Below are 21941 nucleotides of genomic sequence, written 5' to 3'. Positions count from 1 at the left end.
ATGGAATGAATTTCAAAAATTAGGCATATTAAACAGATTTTAACCCAGCAACAGCTGCGTTATTCTTATTAAGGGTTGTTTACAGCACTGACATCTCTCACTAACTCACTCTGAGACATTAGTTGTAGAAAGAAAGATTTTATTATGTACGTGCCCACTCGTGTCCGTCCCACAACCTCACCATGATCTGCTCGATTATATTTTGACCCTGAAATATCAGGGAATGGGAAGATACTGTCGCTAGCTTTACAAGAAGATCCTTTGAAACTATTATTTTCTTCAAATTGTGGGGGGAATGCGTGAAATACCAGATGACTGGAAGAGAGCTAGCACTGTCTCAATCTACAAAAAGGAGGAACCTGGGAACTGCAGAGTGATCAGACTGACATCGATCACAGGGAAAATTCTGGAGCATATTATAAAGCACTCACTCTGTAAAGACCTTGAAAACAATGCAATACTAACTAGAAGCCACCAGGGACTTGTTCAAGAACAAATCCTGCCAGACTAACTTTATCTCATTTTTTAAAATCGGGTAATCTCTCTGGTAGATGGTGGGAATGCTGTAGATGTAATATGCCTTGACCACATCCTTGCGGCACCCCAGGGGACCCCAGCAGCTTTTCTTAGAACAGAGACAGGCATGGTGTCCATCAAAGCAAGGGCAACTCTAGCTATACTCTCTTACTATAAGAGGGTGATGGATATGTCTGACCATCGTCTACCTAAACGTATGGTAGAGCAATGGAAGAGTGGCGGCTGGGCAACTTCAGTTCAAACCCTACTAAAATCTGCTCTACTACAGGAGGAAAGCCCACAGACAAAGGTGGTCAGGTTCCTTTTGGATTGTGACCCATATATTACATACAGAACAGCGCTGTTTGCAGAAGCGGCCAGAAACATTCGTGCTAATTTCCTGAGAGCCATTGTGATCAATTGTGCAGGAGACTCCCAGATATGAAGGGTCTCTTATTATTCTATTAGGTCTGTGATTTTATCATGATTTTATTTGATTATATTTGTATTTTAAACAATTGTGACAGCTTTTAGCTAATACAATAAGTTCCAGAAGGCTTTTAATTGAAATAATATCAGCTGTAGATCCGATGGCAATTTTTAGAGTACAGTATATATTTTAATTATTTTGTCTTTTTATTGTGTTTTAAATGTTGTAAGCTGCCCAGAGACCTTTGGGTAGTGTGGGCAGCATATAAGTTAAATAAACAAACTAACGAACTAATATGTCTTGACTAGCAGAGCCTTTAACAAAGTGCCCCACAACATTCTGATTAGCAACATAACTAGGTGTGGGATGGCTAGAACGACTCTCAGGGGGATATACAGTTGGCTACAGAATCTTACTCAGAGGGCGGTTATCAACGGCTTCTCAGACTGGGAGAAGCTGAGAAGTGGGGGTACCCCTAGGCTCAGTCCTGGGCCCAGTGAACTTCTACATTTTTATTAATGGCTTGGATCAAGGGGTGCAGGGAATACGTATCAAATTTGCAGATGACACAAAACTGGAATAGCTAATGCTTTGGAAGACGGGAACAATATTAAACAAGCTCTCAATAGGGTTGAGCACCCTACCAAGATGTGTGCCCTACAAACTTAGAATAAAAGAGATGACAAGAACAGCCCTTTTTACATCGCCAACTGTCCTTTATTCTGAAACAGAACTCGCAAGGCGTAGTTTGGGATTGTGGGGTGGTGGTGAAACAAAGGGTGCCCCTTCCCCTGATCCCTCTCCCCATTTTCACAGCCGGCACCTCCTTGTCTCTCTCGTTAGAGGTCACAATGCCTAATTTTACCCGGGAGGAATTTTTGCTCAACCAGCGCCTTCCCCACCACCCAAACATTCACAGTTTTCTCTCCAAGTCCTTTGACCGAATGAGAAAGCATGAGCTTTCCTGCAGCCTCTCTCACGTCGTCTTATCGCAGGGGTGGGTCCTCTGGTGTCGGACCAAGTTGGACCTTTGGCAGAAGCCCTGCCCGCAGCCTGCGCACCGGTGCGGCTTCTCTCCCGTGTGGATCCTCTGGTGCGTGATGAGGTGCGCCCTCTGGCTGAAGCCCTGCCCGCACTCCAAGCATTGATGGGGTTTCTCCCCCGTGTGGATCCTCTGGTGAACCACCAGGTGCGTTCTCTGGGTAAAACTCTGGCCACAGTCGGAGCACTTGTAGGGCTTCTCCCCCGTGTGGATCCTCTGGTGCCGGATGAGATTGGACCTCTGGGTGAAGCTCTGCCCGCACTCGGCGCATTTATGAGGCTTCTCGCCCGTGTGGATTCTCTGGTGGATGATGAGGTGCGCCTCCCAGGTGAAGCTCTGTCCACAAGCGGTACATTGGAAAGGCTTCTCCCTCATATGGCTCCTCTGATGGGCAATGAGGTTCTTCCTCCGAATGAATTTTTCCCCACAGTGGGCGCATGTGTGAGGCTCCTCCCCGCCATGGGTCTTCTGATGCCTGATGAAGTTTGACTGCCAGTTAAAGACTTTCCCACATTTAAGGCATTCATAGGGATGCCCTCCCGCAGAGGTCCTCTCACGCCGACCACAATCTGAATCCGGATCGGTACTTCCCCCGTCATCGAAACGTCTACGGGATGTCCTCTCTTCCGTGTGGACTTTCTGATGTTTAAGAAGATGCGGGCTCTGCCGAAAGTTCTTCCCACAGTCGGCGCACTGGAAAGGCTTCTCGCCTGTGTGAATCCTCCGATGGCTGAGGAGGTTCGTTCTCTGGCTGAACCTTTTCCCACAGTCAGGACATTGGTGGGGCTTCTCTCTGGTGTGGATGCTCTGATGCCTAAGCAGGTTCCCTCTCCGGGAAAATATTTTCCCACACCTGAAACACTGATACGGATTCTCTCCCAGGGGGATTCTCTCAAGCCCTGCCTGCTTTGCTCTCCGATTAAGGGTGTTTCCCGCCGCGTGGATCCTCTGATGTTTGATGAGGTTGGACTTCTGACCAAAGCTTTTCTCACAGTCAGAGCATTTATACGGCTTCTCGCCCGTGTGAATCCGGTGGTGCCTCAAGAGGTTGGATCTCTGGGTGAAGCTCTGGCCACAGTTGGCGCACTGGTGCGGTTTCTCTCCCATGTGTAACCTCTTGTGGATGATGAGGTGTGCCCTCCACCGGAAGGTCTTCCCACAGTCTGGACAGCAGTACGGCTTCTCTCCGGTGTGGATTCTCTGATGAGCATTCAGATTCGTCCTCTGATTGAACCGTTTCCCACACTCCGGGCATTTATATGGTTTATCTTTGGTGTGGATACTCTGATGCCTCTGGAGGTTCCCTCTCCGGGAAAAGACCTTCCCGCACTTGAAGCATTTACATGGGTCTTCTCTGCGGAGTCGAGCACCACGAGGCCTCTGGGCGAGTCTTTTCCCGCCAGCCGAGCGCCTGCAGGGCTTGCCACTCGAATGGATGCTTTGGTGTTTGATAAGGTTTGATTTCTGGGTGAAGCTCTTCTCACACTCCGGGCACTTGTAAGGTTTTTCTCCCGTATGGACTCGGTGGTGCCTCATGAGGTTGGAGATCTGACTAAAGCTCTTCCCGCAATCTAAGCACCGATGGGGTTTTTCCCCCGTGTGAGTCCTCTGATGGATGATCAGGTTGGCGCTCCGACTAAAGCTTTTTCCACAGTCCACGCACGGGTAAGGCTTCTCCCCAGTATGGAATCTCTGGTGTCTCATAAAGCTCGTTTCCCAGTTAAAGCTCTTCCCACATTTAAAGCAGTGAAACTTTTTTTTTCCTGTGTGTGTCCTCTGGTGTCTGTTTAGGTTGGATTTTTGAGTAAACGCTTTCCCACAAATACTGCACGCATGACTTCTCTTTCCGGCATACGCTCTTTGGCAGATGCCAGTTTCCGCAGGGTCACCGTTTAGGCAAAAGAATTGTATATTTGTTCTCTGGTCTGCTGGCCTGCTTTGCTCCCACCTTGGGCCCTCTTGATCCTGTAAATTTTCTTGAGATGTGCTTCCTTCTAAAGGTACCTCAAATGACGCTCCTTCATCCTCGCTTTCCCACCCAGCACCTGATGGAATAAAAAAGGACTTTGTGAGGGGGGGGGAACCCACACACTAGCATATAAGAGAAACACCCCCCAAAAAATACGTGCAGAGGGGCCCACTGAAATCAATAGGGCCAAAGTTAATGTCTAACCTGTTTCCCGTGGATTTCAGTGCTTCTGCTCTTAGTATAACTAGATTTGCCTCAACACAGGAGGGAAAAAGAGCACCACAGTTGGTAGGTGGGGAGTGTGAGAGAAAACAAACCCCTCCTGGCTTATTCAGTGAATAAGGATGAAGATGGAGCATCTGGCTGAGCAGGACAATGACAGCAACAGGTTCAGAGTGGTCTATGGTGGATCTAAATCATACAAATCGGGTGGTTCTGAGAGTAATTTAAATATATATATTCTGGAATTCTCACTTGTTCAGTTAATTTTTTTATATATAATATATATAATTAAGTGGACAAGTGAGAATTCCAGAATATATATATTTAAATTACCCTAAGAATCACCCAACTTATTTGGGCATTTGTGGTGTTTGTGGGGCAGGCAGTCTGAAGGCAAAAAGCCACCAAAGCAACCGTTTTCTTTCGGATTGTCACCAGGCACTCTTCACACAAGGTGGGAATCCAGACAAAGCGTTCAGATGATGAACGGGGGCATCCTAAAACTGAATGGAGCTGGTTGGATAGATCAGAGAGTGAGGGAACTGGCTCTGGAGCCAGAGGTTGGGAGTTCGAGTCCCCCATGGGGCCTCCTGAGGAAAGAGCCAGCCTGGGTGGCCTTGGGCCAGCGGCGCAATCCAGATGGTTCCCTCAGAAGAAGAGAAGGGTCAACCACTTGTGAATATTCTCTATCTGGAAAACCCTGAAAAGGGCTGCCAGAAGTCTGAACTCACTTGATGGCAGGCTATTATTGCTGCTGTTATTTTTATTATCATTACTAAACGGACAGACTGGAGGCAACCCAACAGAGATTTCCTGTGTTTCAACACAGTCCGGGTATGATATCTAAGCTCAGTCCTTGTCCAGTTGCTAGCCACAGTACGTTAAACTACCCATCACTACACACTTGGTATCCCAATTTTATTTACTAGTATACTGAAATTTTGTAATCTGTTCTGATTTTCCTCCAGAGCTAATCAAGATGTTATTATTACAAATCTAGTAGGGGGCTGAGTATCCCAAGAAAGAAGGAAAAGGGAACAGCCCGCCCAAGTGTTATAACTTAGAGCAGTAGTTCTCAAACCTTGGGGTCTCCAATGTTTTTGGACTATGACTCCCAGAAGCCTTCACCACGAGCGATGCTAGCCAGGATTTCTGGGAGTTGCAGTCCAAGAACATCTGGGGACTCAAGGTGGTTGGGAACCACTGGTTTACAGGGTTTCCTTTATCCAGAACACAACTGAAGCACTTGATAACTCTTCCCAGCTCTGCATTTTGTGTGATCTCCGTTAACCTTCTCCTTCCATGTTTATGCTAAGCACCCAGACAGTATGCTATGGCCTTACCCAGCAAACTGAGACCCTCTTGCTTGATCACCCTAGGAGATGGCTTCTCTCCAGCATCATCTTCTCTGGAGAAGCTCATAGCCACTTCTTCAAATTCCCCCAGCACCTGAAATGCAAGAAAGAAGTAGAGAAATGGACAACTGGAAACTGCTGTGGTGCAGTGTTGTGGTTTAGGATTTAGAGCAGACAGCAAACCCCATTTCTGGGAGTTGTAGTCCAAGAACATCTGGGACGCAAGATTGGGAACCACTGCTTTAATCCAAATTTCCTGGTTCCCCCATTAGGCAGCAGTCTGTGGGCACTAAAGCGGCAAAAACCCAGCTCCTAGCTTGCTAAGAAGTATTTAGTCTGGCAAGTTTTGGTTGCCCATTCTGTATGTGCAGAGAACAGGATTAGCAGGAATATCACTGGGCAGGGTCCTCAAAACTAATCTGGATTAACACCCTCTTTTTCTTACTTGGACTACAATTCCCATGGTCCCTCACCATTTGCACAGCTGACTACAGTGGGGTCTCTACTTAAGAACGTCCCTACTTAAGAACAATCCAATTTAAGAACAGCTCCATTTGGTAAATTTTGCTTCTACTTGAGAACAGAAATCCAAGATAAGAACAGGAAAAAAACCCTTTCCTGCTCTTTTTTTAACCTTAGGTCATCTTAGGTTAAAAAAAAAATCTCCCCCTAGTGGTAGAGTACGTACTAACCAGCTTTGCATTAGTTCCTATGGGAACTAATGCTTCAATGTACGAACGCACCTCTACATAACAAAAAAACAGCCAGAACGGATTAATTGGTTTTCAGTCCATTCCTATGGGAAATTTTGCTTCATTTTAAGAATGTTTCAACTTAAGAACACCATTCCAAAATGGATTAAGTTCTTAAGTAGAGGTTCCATTGTAGTTTCTATGGACGTAAAAGAGCAGATACGGATTAAATGGTTTTCAATGCATTCCTATGGGAAATGCAGATTCAACATAAGAACTTTTCAACTTGAGAACCACCTTCCAATACGGATTAAGTTCTTAAGTAGAGACCCCACTGTAGTATAATCTGAAAGGCCACAAACTATCCAACCATGCAAGAGAGGAGAGGACCAAAGCAGACTTTGCAAAAGTTACTTTTTGGGGGCTAACAAAACAATGAATTCTCTTCTGCTAGCCAGCAGATTCTGGGAGTTGTGATCCACAGAACCAATTTTCCTCCAAATCTGGGCCACCTGCCATCAACTGCCAACTTGATACTACTTTAGATTACAAATTGAAAAAGCACCAAAAGCGTGAAATGTTAAACAGTGGGATCCCCTTCTCCATGGGATCAGTAGCTGCTGATTCACTTCTACACAGTCTGAAATATTAAAAATATTAAAATTAAAATCCTAGAAATATATATTTCTAAAGGTGAAGTTACCAGAACTGGCCCAGTTTAGAGTTTGTTAAGGAAATATATTTCTACAGTGGCATTATCAGAATTGGCCACTAGAGGAGGCTCAAGACCATGCTATGTACAGTCATGCCTCGCTTAACAAGGAAATCGCTATACGATTAGGTTTTTGCGATCGCTTTTGCGATCACAAAATGATGTTTTAAATGGGAGTTTTTCATTTAACAATGATTGGTTCCCTGATCGTCGGGTTTCAAAATCCCCCCGGCTGAAGAAAATGCCCCCCTGCTGTTTTCTAGGACAGATTCCTCGCTTTACAGGCACCGAAAATGGCTGCCATATAGAGGATCTTCGCTGGATGAGCAGGTATTCAGCCCATTGGAACGTATTGAATGGTTTTCAATGCATTTCTATGGTTTTTTTAAATTTTGTTTGATGATGTTTTCGCTCTACAGCGATTTTGCTGGAAAGAATTAACATCGCCAAGCGAGGTACCACTGTATAACATTTGTTCTTAACATAGTGTTTGCTATAATCAGCATTTAAGGGGGAGGGGGCTTGGAATAGATACCCTGTGGATACAGAGGTCCTACTGTCTTTTGTAGATAGCAATTTCTATAAAACCCCAAATTCATGTTGGGAGCCACAGCCCCAAAAACCCAAATTGTTCTGTTTTCCAGGAAATGTCCTCACCTCCTGCTTCCACCCCTCGGCCTCTTGCTGCCTCTGGAGAAATTCTTCCACCAGGGCCACTGCCTCAGCACATGTCTTTGGTCCTCCTTCGCCAACCCAGCTCTGGATTTCCTCCGGCAAGATGGCCAAGAACTGCTCCAGGACAATCAGCTCCACCATGCACTCCTTGGGGTTGGTCTCCGGCTTCAGCCATTGGAGGCAGAGCTCCCGGAGCTGAGCGCAAATTTCCCGGGGCCCCTCCGACTCTTGGTAGGGGAACAACCGGAAGCGCCGGCGCCGCATTTCCTCACAGAGGGTCTCCTCGGGCGGGATCTCCCCCGTGACATCTCCAGAGTCCTCTCCTCCTTGGGGTTCTGGGCTCAGAGGAGCTTTGAACGGCCCTAACAGGACCCCGCCGGCCACATCTGGTGTGAGCCCTTGAGGAAGATTGGCTGATGTTTCAGAGGGAGCCAGCATGGTGGTTCCAGGGAGCTGCGGGTGGCTCCACCCAGAATATGAAGGCTGCACCATCTTCAGGAAGTCTTGCCACTGGGCTTCCCAGCATTGCGACAACAACCCACGATCCACCTCGCGCTCGGCTTGTTTTGCCACCACTCGGCTTAGGCACACTTCAAGGGTTCCCGGCTGGGAGAGGTGCGGAGTCTTCCTTGATCTTCTTGGCCCCTCCAACCCCAAGGGGCTTCCTAGGTCCGGCTCCTCTATTTTCACTCCCTTCTCCATGACCGCCTCGTACGGGAGGTGACCCACCAAGGCGGCGGCCTGTCGCTCAGCGGCCATTTTGTCCCAGGCTCGATTCATCCACCTCCTTGTCCTTTCACCATCCGTGTCTGTGTCAACACCTGGGGCAAAAAAAAAGTTCAAATATACCAAGCTTTGGGTCAGTGTTAGAAAGTTGATGCCGGAGGCAAATAGTGAGGTTTTAGAGCCTGCTAGAGAGAAGCTGGCCGCGCTCCTTTCTTTGCAAACCTGGTGCCCTTTGAGGAGAAACAGAGACAAGTAGGAAGGACTTTAAAAACTCTCACAAAGTTGGAGCTCTCTCTGTCTTCTCTGTATCTAATTCAATCTGTTAAGGTGACCAGAGCATGGCAAAAGCCTATTGCTCAGTTAGTGCCTGCCGAAGGCACCTCTCCCTACTAGGCTCAGTGAATTAGGGAATTTCCACAGCTGAGGTTCTCCTTGCTATCAATCCCCCTTTGGGGTTTCTGCCTTTCTTTTCCCCTTCCTCCTCCTTCCAAGCCATTCTTCCTGGTCCCCACTGGCTTTCCTTCCCCTTCTCCTCCAAACATAACCTCCAGGCCCCCAGTATTTTTTGCACCCCCTTTCCCACCCCGCACCCCCAAAACGCGGCTCCCGCTGCTCCCACCGCCAACCTGTCCACGTCCCTCCCTACAGAAACGAGCAAAAAAACCTCCTTCACACCTGAGACCAAAACAGGAAGCGGAAGTCGTGCGTTCCCTTTAATAGGTCCCCCCCTACGCGTCGTGCGTTCCCTTTAATAGGTTCCCCTTCGCTCTTTTATTTTTTGCCCTGCCGCTCTAGGCAGCATGGCTCTCTGGTTTTAACTCGTGGGCGCTCCTGCTCCCTTTGCGCCTGTAGCGCGAATGCGGGACCGGACCACAGGGGTTTCGCTGCCTGAGGCAGAAGAAGCAAATGGCGCCCTTTTGTCTGTTTTCTGCCTATTGTGCCACCCATAAATGAAACTGATGGCAGAAAGTGAGGAATTAAAGAACCTCTTAGTGAAGATGAGAGAGGAGAGCACAAAAATGGTCTGAAGCTCAACATCCAAAAAAACTAAGATCATAGCCACTAGTCCCATCGTCTTTTAGTGGAGGCCGGTTAGCAGTTTTAAAATGGACACAGCAGTGGACTGTTGTTTCATTTGTGTGTTGTTGTTCAGTCGTTAAGTCGTGTCCGACTCTTCGTCACCCCAGGGACCAGAGCATGCCAGGCCCTCCTGTCTTCCACTGCCTCCCGGAGCTGGGCCAAATTCATGTTGGTCACTTCGATGACACTGTCCAGCCATCTCGTCCTCGGTCGTCCCCTTCTCCTCTTGCCTTCACACTTTCCCAACATCAAGGTCTTTTCCAAGGAGTCTTCTCTTCTCATGAGATGGCCAGAGTACTGGAGCCTCAGCTTCAGGACCTGTCCTTCCAGTGAGAACTCAGGGTTGATTTCCTTTAGAACGGATAGGTTTGTTCTCCTTGCAGTCCAGGGGACTCTCAAGAGCCTCCTCCAGCACCACAATTCAAAAGCATCAATTCTTCGGCGGTCAGCCTTCTTTATGGTCCAGCTCTCACTTCCGTACATCACGAGTGGAAAAACCATAGCTTTGTCTATTCTGACTTTTGTCGGGAAGGTGATGTCTCTGCCTTTTAAGATGCTGTTTAGGTTTCTCATCACTTTCCTCCCAAGAAGCAGGTGCCTTTTAATTTCGTGGCTGCTGTCACCATCTGCAGTGATTATGGAGCCCAAGAAAGTAAAATCTGTCACTGTCTCCATATCTTCCCCTTCTATTTGCCAGGAGGTGATGGGACCAGTGGCCACGATCTTAATTTTTTTAATGTTGAACTCCAGACCTTTTTTTGCGCTCTTTTTCACCCTCATTATGAAGTTCTTTAATTCCTCCTCACTTTCTGCCATCAGAATGGTATCATCTGTATATCGGAGGTAGTTGATATTTCTTCCAGCAATCTTAATTCTGGTTTGGGTTTCATCCAGTTCTGCCTTTCACATGATATATTCTGCATATAAATTAAATAATCAGGGAGATATTATACAGCCTTGTCGTACTCCTTTTCAAAAATTTCCCAATTTTGAGCCAATCAGTTGTTCCATATCCAGTTCTAACTGTTGCTCACATATAGGTGGCAATGGCAAACCACAGTTGAAATTTCTTTACCCTGAAACCCCTATGATGGGACTGTCCAAAATGAAACAAGAGATAGTGCTGGAAGATGAGACTCTCGCAGTGGGAGCTCCACATTTTCTGGGATGACACCTCCCAGAAGGCTTGGCCGGCCTAGCCCATGGTCCATAGGCATCCTTCAGTCTCGAGAGACTATGGTAACATGCTCTGAATTGAGGAGTGTCCTCTCCAGAGCATGAAGCCTGGGTAAAGTAATATGGAGGATAGGCTGTTACCCAAGCAGCAAATCCCCCCTCTCCATGTTGCTAAAATGGTCCAGTGGAAAGGCAAGAGCCAATACAACTAGTTCCAGCAACGTTGCTGCGATTCTTGAAGTTGTCACTTAACAATTTCCTGATGGGGATGAACATGATAGAAATCCCCGAGGGAGATTTTTTTAAAAAAATGCATGCTTTAACACCAGGTATCAGTGTAGGAGGGCACGCCCTGTTGTTTTCTACTTCGTGTCACAAATTTGATTGGTAAAGGTTTTTTTTCTGTCTTTGTGGGTCAGACCGTTTTTCCTGTTCGTTTTCTGGCTCTTTTGCTTCCTTTGATTGGAGAAGCAAGCAAGGAATCTTCCTCCTGGCTAGAAATTCTAATTTCCCCTTTTCCTTCTGATTGTAACAACAGCTGATACACTGTGAGTCAACTTATACTTGTCTCTTCTTAAGATGCATAGATAAAACTTCCTTTCCGCTACAAAAAGGGCTTAGACGTCTCCAGAGGAAGGGTTGGTGCAACTGCGCTAAATCTTCCTTTCAGTGTCTCGTCGTCGTCGTCATCATCGTCGTCGTCATCATCTTAGAACTGCACAGTGTAATAATAATAATAATAATAATAATAATAATAATAATAATAATAATAATAATAAAGCTTTGTTTTTCTGCTTTGCACTCGGCTAACATGGGGCATAACTAAACTCCTAAAAGAAAACTTTTTTTAAAAAAACGGAAAGATCCCTGATAGAATTTTTTTTTTAAAATATTCGGGCTTTGAAGCTGAATCATATTTTTCTGTCTCTCTCTAAAGTTGATCCAGTGAGGGGGTGGGTGGGAGAAGAGTGAAATTCCGGACAAGGAAAGGTTAAACTCGCAGAGGTTAGCTTGCTTCCTAGAGAGGCGCGCGCGCCCCCGCGTGTAGGGTGGGTTGTGTGAGCGAGTGTGCGCGTGTCCGTGTGAAAGAGGCAGAAACTGGGGAAGGGAGGGGGGGGGAAAGAAATCTCGTCTTCACCCCTTGCATTCAAGCCCTTCCTGTCCCACAGGATCTGGATATTGTGTTTTGTTTTGTTTTGTTTTTAATTTTCTTAGCAGCGGGATTGGATCCATGTCCAAACCAGTGAGTTTTGAAAGACTTCCTTTTGCATGATGCTTGTTGTGCTTTGAGGGTCCTAAGAAAGAAAGCAAAAAAAGAAAAACGGGAGGGGGAAAAAAAGCATGATATTGGGGAGGTGAATAGGAAGGGGTTGATGGGGGGGTTATGGGATTTTCTTGCCCTCCCAAGACACCCCAAGAAAACCAGAACCCATCAGAATCTCCTCTTGGCTTTGGGTGGGTCGGTTTGCACAAATCAGGTTGTGTTGTTGACCTGTCCCAGCAGAAAGAACACAACCCACTGGGCTTTGGGGTCGCCTTCCCACAACTCCCCCCCCCCCCGTTGACAGATCCCTCTGTCTCTCTCTATCAGGGGGTGGGTTTTGGTCTTATGGGTGCTCTTCAGAAAGGGTCTGGAAACTTTAGTGGGTCCAAAAGGCAGCAATCCTATGAGGATGAGGATGATTCCAAAATACCAGACACCGTCGTTCAAAATTATAAAAACATTGACTGGTATAACAGATAGAAGTGTGAACCAACCCCCCCCCCCAAGTATCTGTTAAATATCAACATAATATTGTTATTCCTAATATTGCCTCTCTCTTTTTTTAAAGCTAGGATGATGTTATTTCTGAAATCTACAACTGCTTCTAAGACTGTGTGAAATGTCTTGATCTTGGGCCCCAAGCCCCGATGACACAATAATCATCCCCATTGCCAGTAATATTATTAATTTGTTTCATAGGCGGCTTTTCTCCCTGTAAGGGGAGCCGAGGCAGCCCGCAATGTTAAAAAGGAATGGAATTAAAAAACATCAGGAGTTTAATGTTAAAAAACAATGAAGCGGTATGCTTATGAAATTTGCAACTGAATAATTAAAAGCAAGGAAACAGTAAAAAAAAAACGGTGTTCACTGTAAAAAAGCATTCAGCGACTCCATCGTGATGGTTACAAGCAGCTCCATCAGCTGCTGATCTGTTTCTAGGCACAATTCAAGTGCTGGTTTTCACCTGTACTGTAAATATTTGAGTCCAGGCTATTTCAAAGACTGCATTTCTTTTTTTGTGTGAGCCTGCTCAAGTGTTAAGATCATCAGGAGAAGCCTTTCTCTCTATCCTGCCACCTTCATAGGTGCATCTGGTGGGGAGACGGGAGAGGACCGTCTCTGTCGCTGCTCCAAGAGACTTGGGAACTCCCTCCCACTGGAAGCCAGCCTGGCCCCCTCTTTGCTGTTCTTTTGCAAGCAGGCCAAGATCTTCTTCTTCAGGTTGGGTCTCCCCTGACTGAAAGAGGTTTTTTAAATGGATGTGCCTTGTTGCTTGCATATGTTTTTGGCGTTGCTTTTGTTTAACATTTTAGTCTGGTTCTTTTTTTTTTAATATTTGTGTATTGTCTGTTTCTAGCTTTAAATGGGGTAAAAATGTTTTAGAAAAATAAATAAGATCTTATTGGTCATAGCCCCGTTTGCTTTTCAAATGGTTTTTTTTTTCTCTCCCTCCTGAACCAGAATAGGAAACAAAGCAAGAATTGAAAACACTGTACAAAATTAAAAAGCAGCAGCCAAAAATGGCAATCAGTTCTTAAAACATTCAAATATAGGTTCAAGCCTGCCTGGTGCATGATTTGAAGAAACAACGAAACACCTTGATCGAGAAAGGCTGTAATACATGGACACTGTATTCTAAACTGTTACTACTGTCATCATAATATTTTAATTTTATTAGTTGTATTAACTCCTGCTTTTCCTCCATGGAGCTTAAATGGTTTCTCTCCTCTCCACTTTATCTTCACAACAACGATCCTGTGAGGTAGATCAGGCTGAGGGGAAATGCCCAGCCTAAGAGGGCTCTGTGAGTTCCAAGGGGAAAGCTCACTGAGGACTAGAAGCTTGAAATGTCCAGGTTCCAGGACAGTGTTTCCAGAAGTGTAGAATCATAAAATAATTGGATCGGAAGGGGCCTGTAAGGCTGTCAAGTCCAACCCAGTGCCATAGAGCCATACCTGATGTGTACATATTGTTACTGCTCTGTGTGGAGTAAGGACTTCCCCCCAATAAATATCACGTTACACCACACTGAAGTACTTCTTTCTTTTTTATATATATGTTGTTGTGAGCTGCCCTGAGGCCCAGCTTTGGGAGAAAATCATAGCAGAATCAAAAAAAACCAAATTAAATTTAAAAATACCTTCATCTCCATTTTCGGCTTTGTTCCCCAGCCACCAGTCACGTTGAATCGCAAGGATCATCGTCCAAGGATGAAGATGAAAGAGGCGATCCCGGCAGCCGAGGAGGGGGCTTTAGAAGGATCCGGAAACAACCTCCATGTTGTCCAGGTTGGGACGGACGGAGAAAGTCCCCTGCGGGTTAAATCGGAGCCCGAGGAAGGGCAGTTCCAGGTCTGGGAGACTCAGTGGCAAGATTTCGTGAAGGAAGACGAGTTCTCTCGCCCCGTATGGGGACGCACGCCACCGTCTGAGGCCAAATCCTGTCTGGTTCCCCCAGCGGCCCATCTAGGACCCCCTGGTAGGAACTGGGTGGAGGGGCTCCAACCCGCTCTTCCAGAGGGGAGGCGGTTGACGTTAAAAACCCTGAAAGCTGGGGTTCCACGGGGGAAGGAAGACTTGGCGAGCAACGGGACCATCCACGCCGAAGTCCAGCGCCAACATTTCCGGGGATTCTGCTACCCGGATGCTGAGGGGCCCCGCCGGGCTTTCCAGCATCTCCAGGAGCTCTGCCGTGGGTGGCTGAAACCGGAGAGGAACACCAAGGACCAGATGGTGGACCTGGTGGTCCTGGAGCAGTTCTTGGCCATCCTGCCGACCGAGATGCGAAACTGGGTCCGGGAGCACGGGACGGAGACCGGCTCCCAGGCGGTGGCCCTGGCTGAGGAGTTCCTGGCGAGGCAGGAGGAGGCGGAGAAATGGGAAGGAGGCCAGGTGAGTCACGGACCTGCCCTATGTCCTTTGGGGGGGGAATCTGTAGGTCACTGAGGAGTTGGGCATTCACATCAAGTGGGGTGCTTGCTGGCGGGGGCCACCCCATTGTCGACACATAACCCCATCCACGCACACGCACGGGGAGGTTTACACATTCATGGACTTTGCACATGCCCCTTCTCTGCATGAAGCCCTCAGACTTCTTATCTCCAATCAGCAACGGATTGGAGATAAGAGCTTTCCTCCCTTTCTCCATCACTGTGTTGCTTCTAGGCTTTTGATGAATTTCAACCTGGAGGCTTCATCTACCAGGGATGGGGACTCCTGAGTCACACCAGCGACTAGACTTGGACTCCCCTTGGGGCTTATTGAGGGGCGTTCTCGGGCTAGTCGCGTGACCCCAAACCATTTTTCTGAGTCGCCTTTCGAATCCCTAAAGGGCGGACTTCCCTGCCTGCCACCACTGCTGCCATCCTCCTCAGAATTTATTTACAGTCGTGCCCCGCTTTACGATTACCCCATTTAACGACAAATCCGCTTGACGGTGAGGTTTTTGCAATCGCAAAACAATTATTCCAATGGTTTTTTCTTCGTTTAATGATGATCGGTTCCCTGCTTTGGGAACCAATTTTCGCTTTACGATGAGCAAAAACAGATGGTCATCGGGTTTCAAAATGGCCGCCGGCTGAAAAAAATGGCCCCCCGTTGTGCTTAGGGATGGATTCATCGCTACACAGGCATGGAAAATGGCCGCCCCTATGGAGGATCTTTGCTGAACGGTGAGTTTTCAGCCCATTGGAACGCATTGAACGGTTTTCAATGCATTTCAGTGGGCTTTTTTATTTTGCTTTACGACGTTTTCGCTCTACAACAATTTCGCTGGAACGAATTAACATCGTTAAGCGAGGCACCACTGTATTTGATTTATAGACTGCCCATCGGGCAGCCAAGGCCACTTTGGGCAGGTTTACAACACGAAGCAAGGCCCAGGTTCCCGTCCAGGAATTCGGCGCGCCGCCTCCACCCACGCGCCTGCCGCCCCCCAGCCGACAGGCCAGCGCATACGCAGAGGCAGGGGCCAGCTCCGGGAAGGGAAGTCGGCCTGGTGTCTCTGTGCATGCGCCAGCCTATTCGTTGGGCAGCGCATGCTCAGTCAAAGTCTTTGGGCCCCAGCCCTGAGTCTCGAGCCTCAGGGGGTGCAGGGCAAGCCACTCAAGACTCGAACCCGAAGCTTGGGACCTTGATCCTGGCAGGGTGTGAAGATTTGAACTCGAGGCTTCAGCTTCATGCCCAAAATACTTGGACATGGACTTGGGATTCAGGCCCAAATACTTGCCAGCATCCCTGAAATCTTCATTACAGAGGAAAGGGAGAGTTTGTGTTCCATTTTTTCGTTAAGTCATGTCTGACTCTTCGTGACCCCCCATGGACCAGAGCATGCCAGGCCCTCCTGTCTTCCACTGCCTCCCATAGTTGTGTCAATTTCATGTTGGTTGCTTCGCAGACACTGTCCAACCATCTCATCCTCTGTCGTCCCCTTCTCCTCTTGCCTTCACACTTTCCCAACATCAGAGTCTTTTCCAGGGAGTCTTCTCTTCTCATGAGATGGCCAAAGTACTGGAGCCTCAGCTTCAGGATCTGTCCTTCCAGTGAACCTTGTGTTCCATAATGAAGTGGAAAGGAGGGTTAGCATCTCACGCCTCAGCGGTGACCTTTGAAAAGGTCATAAGCTGCCGGTGACACAAGCGTTCCTTGAAGACCACGGTGTCATAGAGTGAGAAAGAAGCCAGGGAAATCTCTTATCTCCATTCCACTCCCCATGGAAGATAAGAAATTTGGGTCCTAGGAATGTGGAGATGGCCCTCTGGAGGAAAACTGGTGGGCTGTATTACCTCCCGAGGGGTCTGTGGGCCACCGCTTTCTGGTCTTTGATGTCTAGGGAACTTGTGGGGCACTTAATGGCCTCTGTTCCGTGCACTCTCCAGAGGTCACGGGACTTGGTTCTCTCTCATGTGCCTTCCTCTCCCACCCCTAGCAAAATTGCCCACCCCGAACTAATGGGATCTCCTCTATTCATGGGTCCAGGTGTTGTGCCCATCTGACGGAGAGGCCGCGGATGTCTCTGAAGAAGACCCGATGCTGCTGGAAGCCGACAACACAGAGCCGTATGGACGCATCAAGCAGGAGAGCGCGGGAGACGCCATGTATCTGGGTAAGAATCAGAGCCGGCCGGCTCTACTCTAAGGCAGAGCGAGGTGGCCGCTCCGAGAAGCAATGTTGGAGAGAGAGAGGAAACTTTCCAAGGTTTTCTTGTGGGAACCGATGGCCCTCCAGATCGTGTTCGAATCCAATTCCCTTCCCCTCCAGCAAGGGTCGTGTCTGGTTGGGATTGTTGTTTCAACCAGATCTCGAATACCGAACGTTCCTGCTGTGGAATGGCCTGCCTGGGCAGACAGGGTGGATTTTGAGTGAAATCAAATCGCTTTAAATCAAAATTGATTTAATTTTCTTTTAAATCAACATGTTGGGTTTTTCAATTTTAAATTGCGTTTTTAAAAAATTTACTATTGATTTAAATTGTGACATTTCCCAATGTAATTTAGCCGCACCACTAGGTCTTCCCGGGCAATGCTCCTCCAGGTGGCCATTCTAAAGGAGGTGAGAGAATCTCATTTATCAGACCCAGGGCCTTCTCCGTCGTGGCACCAACAACCAATTCCAAGCGCAGCTGTGCCTAATGTTTAAATATTTTTTTCCGCAAAGCCTTTCTAGGTTACCCAGCCTGGTCTTTGCAATGTGGCTCATGTCCTGCATATTAGTTGTCGTTCATGCTTCTTCTTTTGTGTACAGTGGTGCCTCGCAAAGCAACGATAATCGGTGCAGCAAAAATCGCTGCAAAGCGATTTCGTCGCTATGCGATTTTTAAAAGCCCATAGGAATGGATTGAAATCCCTTCAATGCGTTCCTATGGACTTAAAACTCACCTTAAAGTGAAAATTCACCATATGGCCGCCATTTTTGCTGCCCGGTAAGCGAGGAATCGGCGCGAAAACACAGCGGGCGGCCATTTTGTTTACCCGGCGGCCATTTTGGATCAGCTGTTAAAAAATCATCGCTTTGCGATGATCGGTAAGCGAAACAGGGTACCGATCGTCGCAAAGCGATTTTTCCCCATAGGGAACATCGCAATGCGATCGCAAAAGTGATTGCATTATTTTCATTTGATTGACTGTTTTATTGTTGTAAACTTCTCAGAAGTCTGCACTGCACTAATGAAGCGGTATATACATTTAAGAAACAAACAAACAATATGTTTAAATTGTGAATTAAATCTATTGGATTTAAATCAGATTCAGCCTGTTACAAAAAAAATGTCTTGTGGCACCTTGAAGGCGAAACGTTTTTGTAATGTGGCATGTAATTCCAGGAACTGTTTCTCATTTCATCCGATGGAGATCCATGAAAATGGACGCCGGGTGAACCTGGTAGTCTTTGAGGTGACACAAAATTCTTGGTTTTACTGCATGGGTTTAACACAGCTAATAATAGTAATAATTCTGTCAATTCTGACTGATAGTCAGATCCCTCTCAGGGTTTTCCAGGCAAAGAATACTCAGAAGTCATTTAACCACTCCCTTTTTCTGGGCATATATTTCGAAGTGTACAGCTGGCCCAAGGCTACACAGGCTGGCTCTTCTTCTAGGAGGCCCAGTGGGGAATTGAACTCTGCAGCCAGATACTTAAACCCCTTTGAAAACATGGCTGATTCTGGATTATACGCACCTTATTTTTCATTTAGAGAATTTCCGAAAAGTGAGTTTAAAAGTAATTGTAATACGGAGTGTCTTTTTCATGGAAAGATGGAGTGTAAATAAAATATTTTTTAAAAAATAATATGCCTATTTGACAGCCAGCTGGCTGAATAGATCAGTGAGTTACATATCTGGCTGCGGAGCCAGAGGTTGGGAGTTTGATTCCCCACTGGGGCTCTTGGGAGAAGAGCCAGCCTGGGTAGCCTTGGGCCAGCTGCAACCAGTGGAGCTGCTGTAACAGGTGAGTTATATGTTCCCTGTAACCAGCCCTAGTTAACAATCTGGCTGTGGTGTTCTGGACCTGCTGAAGTTTCTGAGCACATTCAAGAGGCAGCCCCACATAGATTGCATTACAGTAATACAGCCAGGAGGTAACTAAATTATTTGTTATGGGGTCCAGATCCAACCTCTCTAGTGGTGGAAAATTCAGTCCCCCACCCTCTCTGATGAATGTATGGGTTGAAAGCTAGCATTTTTAAAGTTTTTTTTAGTGATCTCATAATGTGATCACCTAGCAATGCCTTTGACTTAAAAAAATACAACAATCAACAACCTGTTCTCTATTCCAGATGATGATGATGATGATAACGATGATGATGATAGACTGGTGGACGAGTTTGATAAGGAATCGCAAGGGGTGCCATTTGAGAAGCTGGAGTACGTGGCGGAAGACGAAGCCTCTGATCATCAAGCAGAACCTGGGGATCAGTCGGAAAATGAACCACAGGAGTGGAAGCAAAAACCGAAATGGGAGCTGGTGGATGGTGAAATTTGCAGGGTCACTGTCCCCGGCGTGTTATCCAAGGGGCTACTAAAGCACGCGTGCCCAATTTGTGGGAAAGCTTTCACCCGAAAGTCAAGCCTGAACAGACATCTAATAATCCATGCAGGGGAGAAGCCCTACAAGTGTTCCCACTGTGGGAAAGGCTTCAACCGGAAGACGTACCTCCTGGCCCACGAGGTTGGCCACGGGGAGGAGGCGTCGTACCAGTGCTCGGATTGCGGGAAAAGCTTCAAGCTGAAATGGGGCGTTACTGACTGCCAGATCGACCCCTCTGGTGTGACAGTGTACAAATGCTCGGCTTGCAAGAAGGGCTTCCATGGGGAAGAGGAATCGTATCAGTGTTCGGACTGCGGGAAAAACTTCAAGCTGAAGTGGGGCATCACGACCTACCAGGTGGATCCTTCTGGAACAAAAGTGTATAAATGTTCATCCTGCAGGAAGAGCTTCCGGCGGAGAGCGAGCATGGCGAAGGGAAAGTCGCCGAATGAGGAAGAAAAGGAAGCGTGGCAAATGCCCCGGGAAATATTCAAGGCAGAAGATCTCTTGAGCAACCAAGAGGAGCCGGAGAAGGCGGCAAGAAACGAGAGCAGAGAAATAAATTATCAGTCCATTATAGGTCCAACGGGGGAACTCTGTCAAGTGAAATCCCAGTCTGAGTTCAACAAAATTAAAAGAAGGTGCCCCTGTCCAGTGTGCGGGAAAATATTTGCCACCCAGTCGAGCGTCAACAGGCACCAGAGGATCCACACGGGAGAGAAGCCGTTCGAGTGCTCCGACTGCGGGAAAAGCTTCAACCAGAAGACAACCTTGTTGAAACATGCGGTGGTCCACACGGAGCAGAAGCCGTACCAGTGCTCCGACTGCGGGAAAAGCTTCCGGCATTCCTCAGCTCTTCTGGTGCACAAGAGGATGCACACAGGCGAAAGGCCTTACAAATGTTTGGTCTGTCAGAGGAACTTCACCCAGAGCGCCCACGTGATCAAGCACATTGTGAGGAAGCACACGCGGGAGAAGCCGCCGACGGGGCTGTGTTTCTCAAAATCCTGAGAGCTGAGGCAGGATTTTTTCTCCCTTTGAACTAAAAGATGACCAAAGCTGAGAAGCTAGCATATATCGTTCACAAAGATAACTTCTCATCTTGGTTTCTGCAGAAATCTACTTTTCCTTTCAAGCAAGCTTTTCCTCCTCCGACAAGTATGCAATACAGTAGGATCCCTGTATCCATAAAGGATCGGTTCCAAGCCCCGCCCCCCGTGGAGGCTGAAAAACGCAGATTGTAGCGAACTCTGTTTTAATAGCAAACGCTATACATAGCATGATCTCTAGCCCCTTCTAGTGGCCAGTTTTAGTAATGACATTGTGGAAATACATATTTCTAGGATTTTTCTTTTAATAATTTTAATATTTTCAGACTGTAGATAGGTGAATCAGGGGATCCTGATCCTGCAGATAAGGGGGTCCTACTGTACTTAATTTGTATTTTTATTCTTGTTTTTAACTATTTAAGTTTTATTGCTGGCTCTTATCATCTTGCTATTTTTAATGTTTTGATACTGTTTCAGCTGGTTTGTATTTGTCCTGATATTTTTTGTTTTATATTTGTATATAAATATCTTGAGTAAATAAATAAAAATGTTAGGGTTATACTGGTGTTCAGCTTTTTGGGTTCTGGAGGGAAGTGGATAGACAAAGAGGAAAAATAGATAATAATGACAGAGTCTATGTTTAGATGATGACGTTGTGTGGTGTAGTGGATGGAGTGACAGATTAGGACTCCGGACTAGGACCAGGGTTCAAATCCTCGCTCAGCCATTGAAACTCATTGAGGGAACTGAACTCGTAAAACCACTTATTAAATCTCTCACTTACTTTGAAATCCCTAATTCAGGTCGCTGTGGGTCGATTCCAATTTGACAGCACACAACAAACAACAACAAACATTTTGTCACATTTTTGAAGATGGACAGTGAGAAAACACTGCACTAATTCACTTGAGGAGTCATAAGAGAGAGAGGCTGCCTAATAGGGCCTTTGGAATTATATTTAGCAGGTGAATATGTCTCTGTTCACCTGCTGGGGGACTACAAATCCCATCAGCTCGGCCTGATGAATGAATGAAAAAAACAGCTAGCTCAACCAATGGGAAGGGATTTATTTCTTTATTTCAGTTATTTGCGTGCAGCCCAATTTAGTGCAAAGCTGTGGTTTAACTGCAGTACTACAGGGAGGACTCCGCTCACGATCTGAGTTCGATCCCCACAGGCTCAGGTAGCCAGCTCAAGGTTCACTCTGCCTTCCGTCCGTCTGAGGTCAGTAACTTGAGTACAGTGGTACCTCGACTTACGAAAACCATTTAATCCGTTCAGGCTGTTTTTCATTCGCATGTCGAGGCGCTGTTCGTAGGTAGAGGCATTAGTTCCCATAGGAACTAATGCAAAGCTGGTTAATCCGTCCTCTACCACTAGGGAGCAAATTTTTTATTTTTCTTCTTCTTTTGACCTAAGGTGAACTTAGGTAAAAAAAAAAAAAGGGGGCAGGAAAGGGTTTCTTTCTCTTTTTTTGGCTCGTAAGTCGAGGCTTCATTCTTAAGTTGAA

At 46.8% G+C, this 21941-nt stretch overlaps 2 protein-coding genes across 4 annotated transcripts; one reads left to right on the top strand and one right to left on the bottom strand.

Moving 5' to 3' along the window:
• Positions 1-1641: 1641 nt before the first annotated feature.
• LOC110091510 (uncharacterized) lies at positions 1642-9158 on the bottom strand. 3 transcript variants are annotated; one of them, XM_078388071.1, is made up of 4 exons: positions 9015-9158; positions 7596-8434; positions 5523-5628; positions 1642-4033 (listed from the first exon to the last, which is right to left on the bottom strand). In XM_078388071.1, exons 2-4 carry the CDS (start codon positions 8391-8393, stop codon positions 1923-1925), a joined length of 3015 nt encoding a protein of 1004 aa, XP_078244197.1. In that variant the 5' UTR covers positions 8394-8434; positions 9015-9158; the 3' UTR covers positions 1642-1922. The 3 variants fall into 3 exon arrangements, with proteins under 3 accessions (XP_078244197.1, XP_078244196.1, XP_072844352.2); XM_078388070.1 differs by having other exon boundaries at positions 8966-9059; XM_072988251.2 differs by lacking the exon at positions 9015-9158 and adding an exon at positions 8618-8916.
• Positions 9159-11607: 2449 nt separating this feature from the next.
• LOC110091512 (uncharacterized) lies at positions 11608-20990 on the top strand. Its single transcript, XM_072988317.2, has 4 exons — positions 11608-11838; positions 14031-14750; positions 16836-16962; positions 19132-20990. The coding sequence occupies exons 1-4, from the start codon at positions 11827-11829 to the stop codon at positions 20391-20393; spliced, it is 2121 nt and encodes a 706-aa protein (XP_072844418.2). The 5' UTR covers positions 11608-11826; the 3' UTR covers positions 20394-20990.
• Positions 20991-21941: the final 951 nt, after the last annotated feature.

The sequence above is a fragment of the Pogona vitticeps genome, chromosome 2 (genome assembly GCF_051106095.1).
Source record: "Pogona vitticeps strain Pit_001003342236 chromosome 2, PviZW2.1, whole genome shotgun sequence".
Taxonomy (NCBI): Eukaryota; Metazoa; Chordata; class Lepidosauria; order Squamata; family Agamidae; genus Pogona; species Pogona vitticeps.
The sequence above is the reverse complement of the archived record's forward strand: the minus strand, read 5'-3'. Positions and strand labels throughout refer to the sequence as shown.

Excerpts from the sequence above, each read along its gene's own strand:
- LOC110091510 (XM_078388071.1), bottom strand. The coding sequence starts at position 8,393 with ATGAATCGAGCCTGGGACAAAATGGCCGCTGAGCGACAGGCCGCCGCC. Across the intron at positions 5,629-7,595 it reads CCGAGGGGTGGAAGCAGGAG|GTGCTGGGGGAATTTGAAGA; the intron begins GTGAGGACATTT and ends CTTGCATTTCAG. Across the intron at positions 4,034-5,522 it reads AGAGGGTCTCAGTTTGCTGG|GTGCTGGGTGGGAAAGCGAG; the intron begins GTAAGGCCATAG and ends TTATTCCATCAG.
- LOC110091512 (XM_072988317.2), top strand. Across the intron at positions 14,751-16,835 it reads AGAAATGGGAAGGAGGCCAG|GTGTTGTGCCCATCTGACGG; the intron begins GTGAGTCACGGA and ends TCATGGGTCCAG. Across the intron at positions 16,963-19,131 it reads GGGAGACGCCATGTATCTGG|ATGATGATGATGATGATAAC; the intron begins GTAAGAATCAGA and ends TCTCTATTCCAG.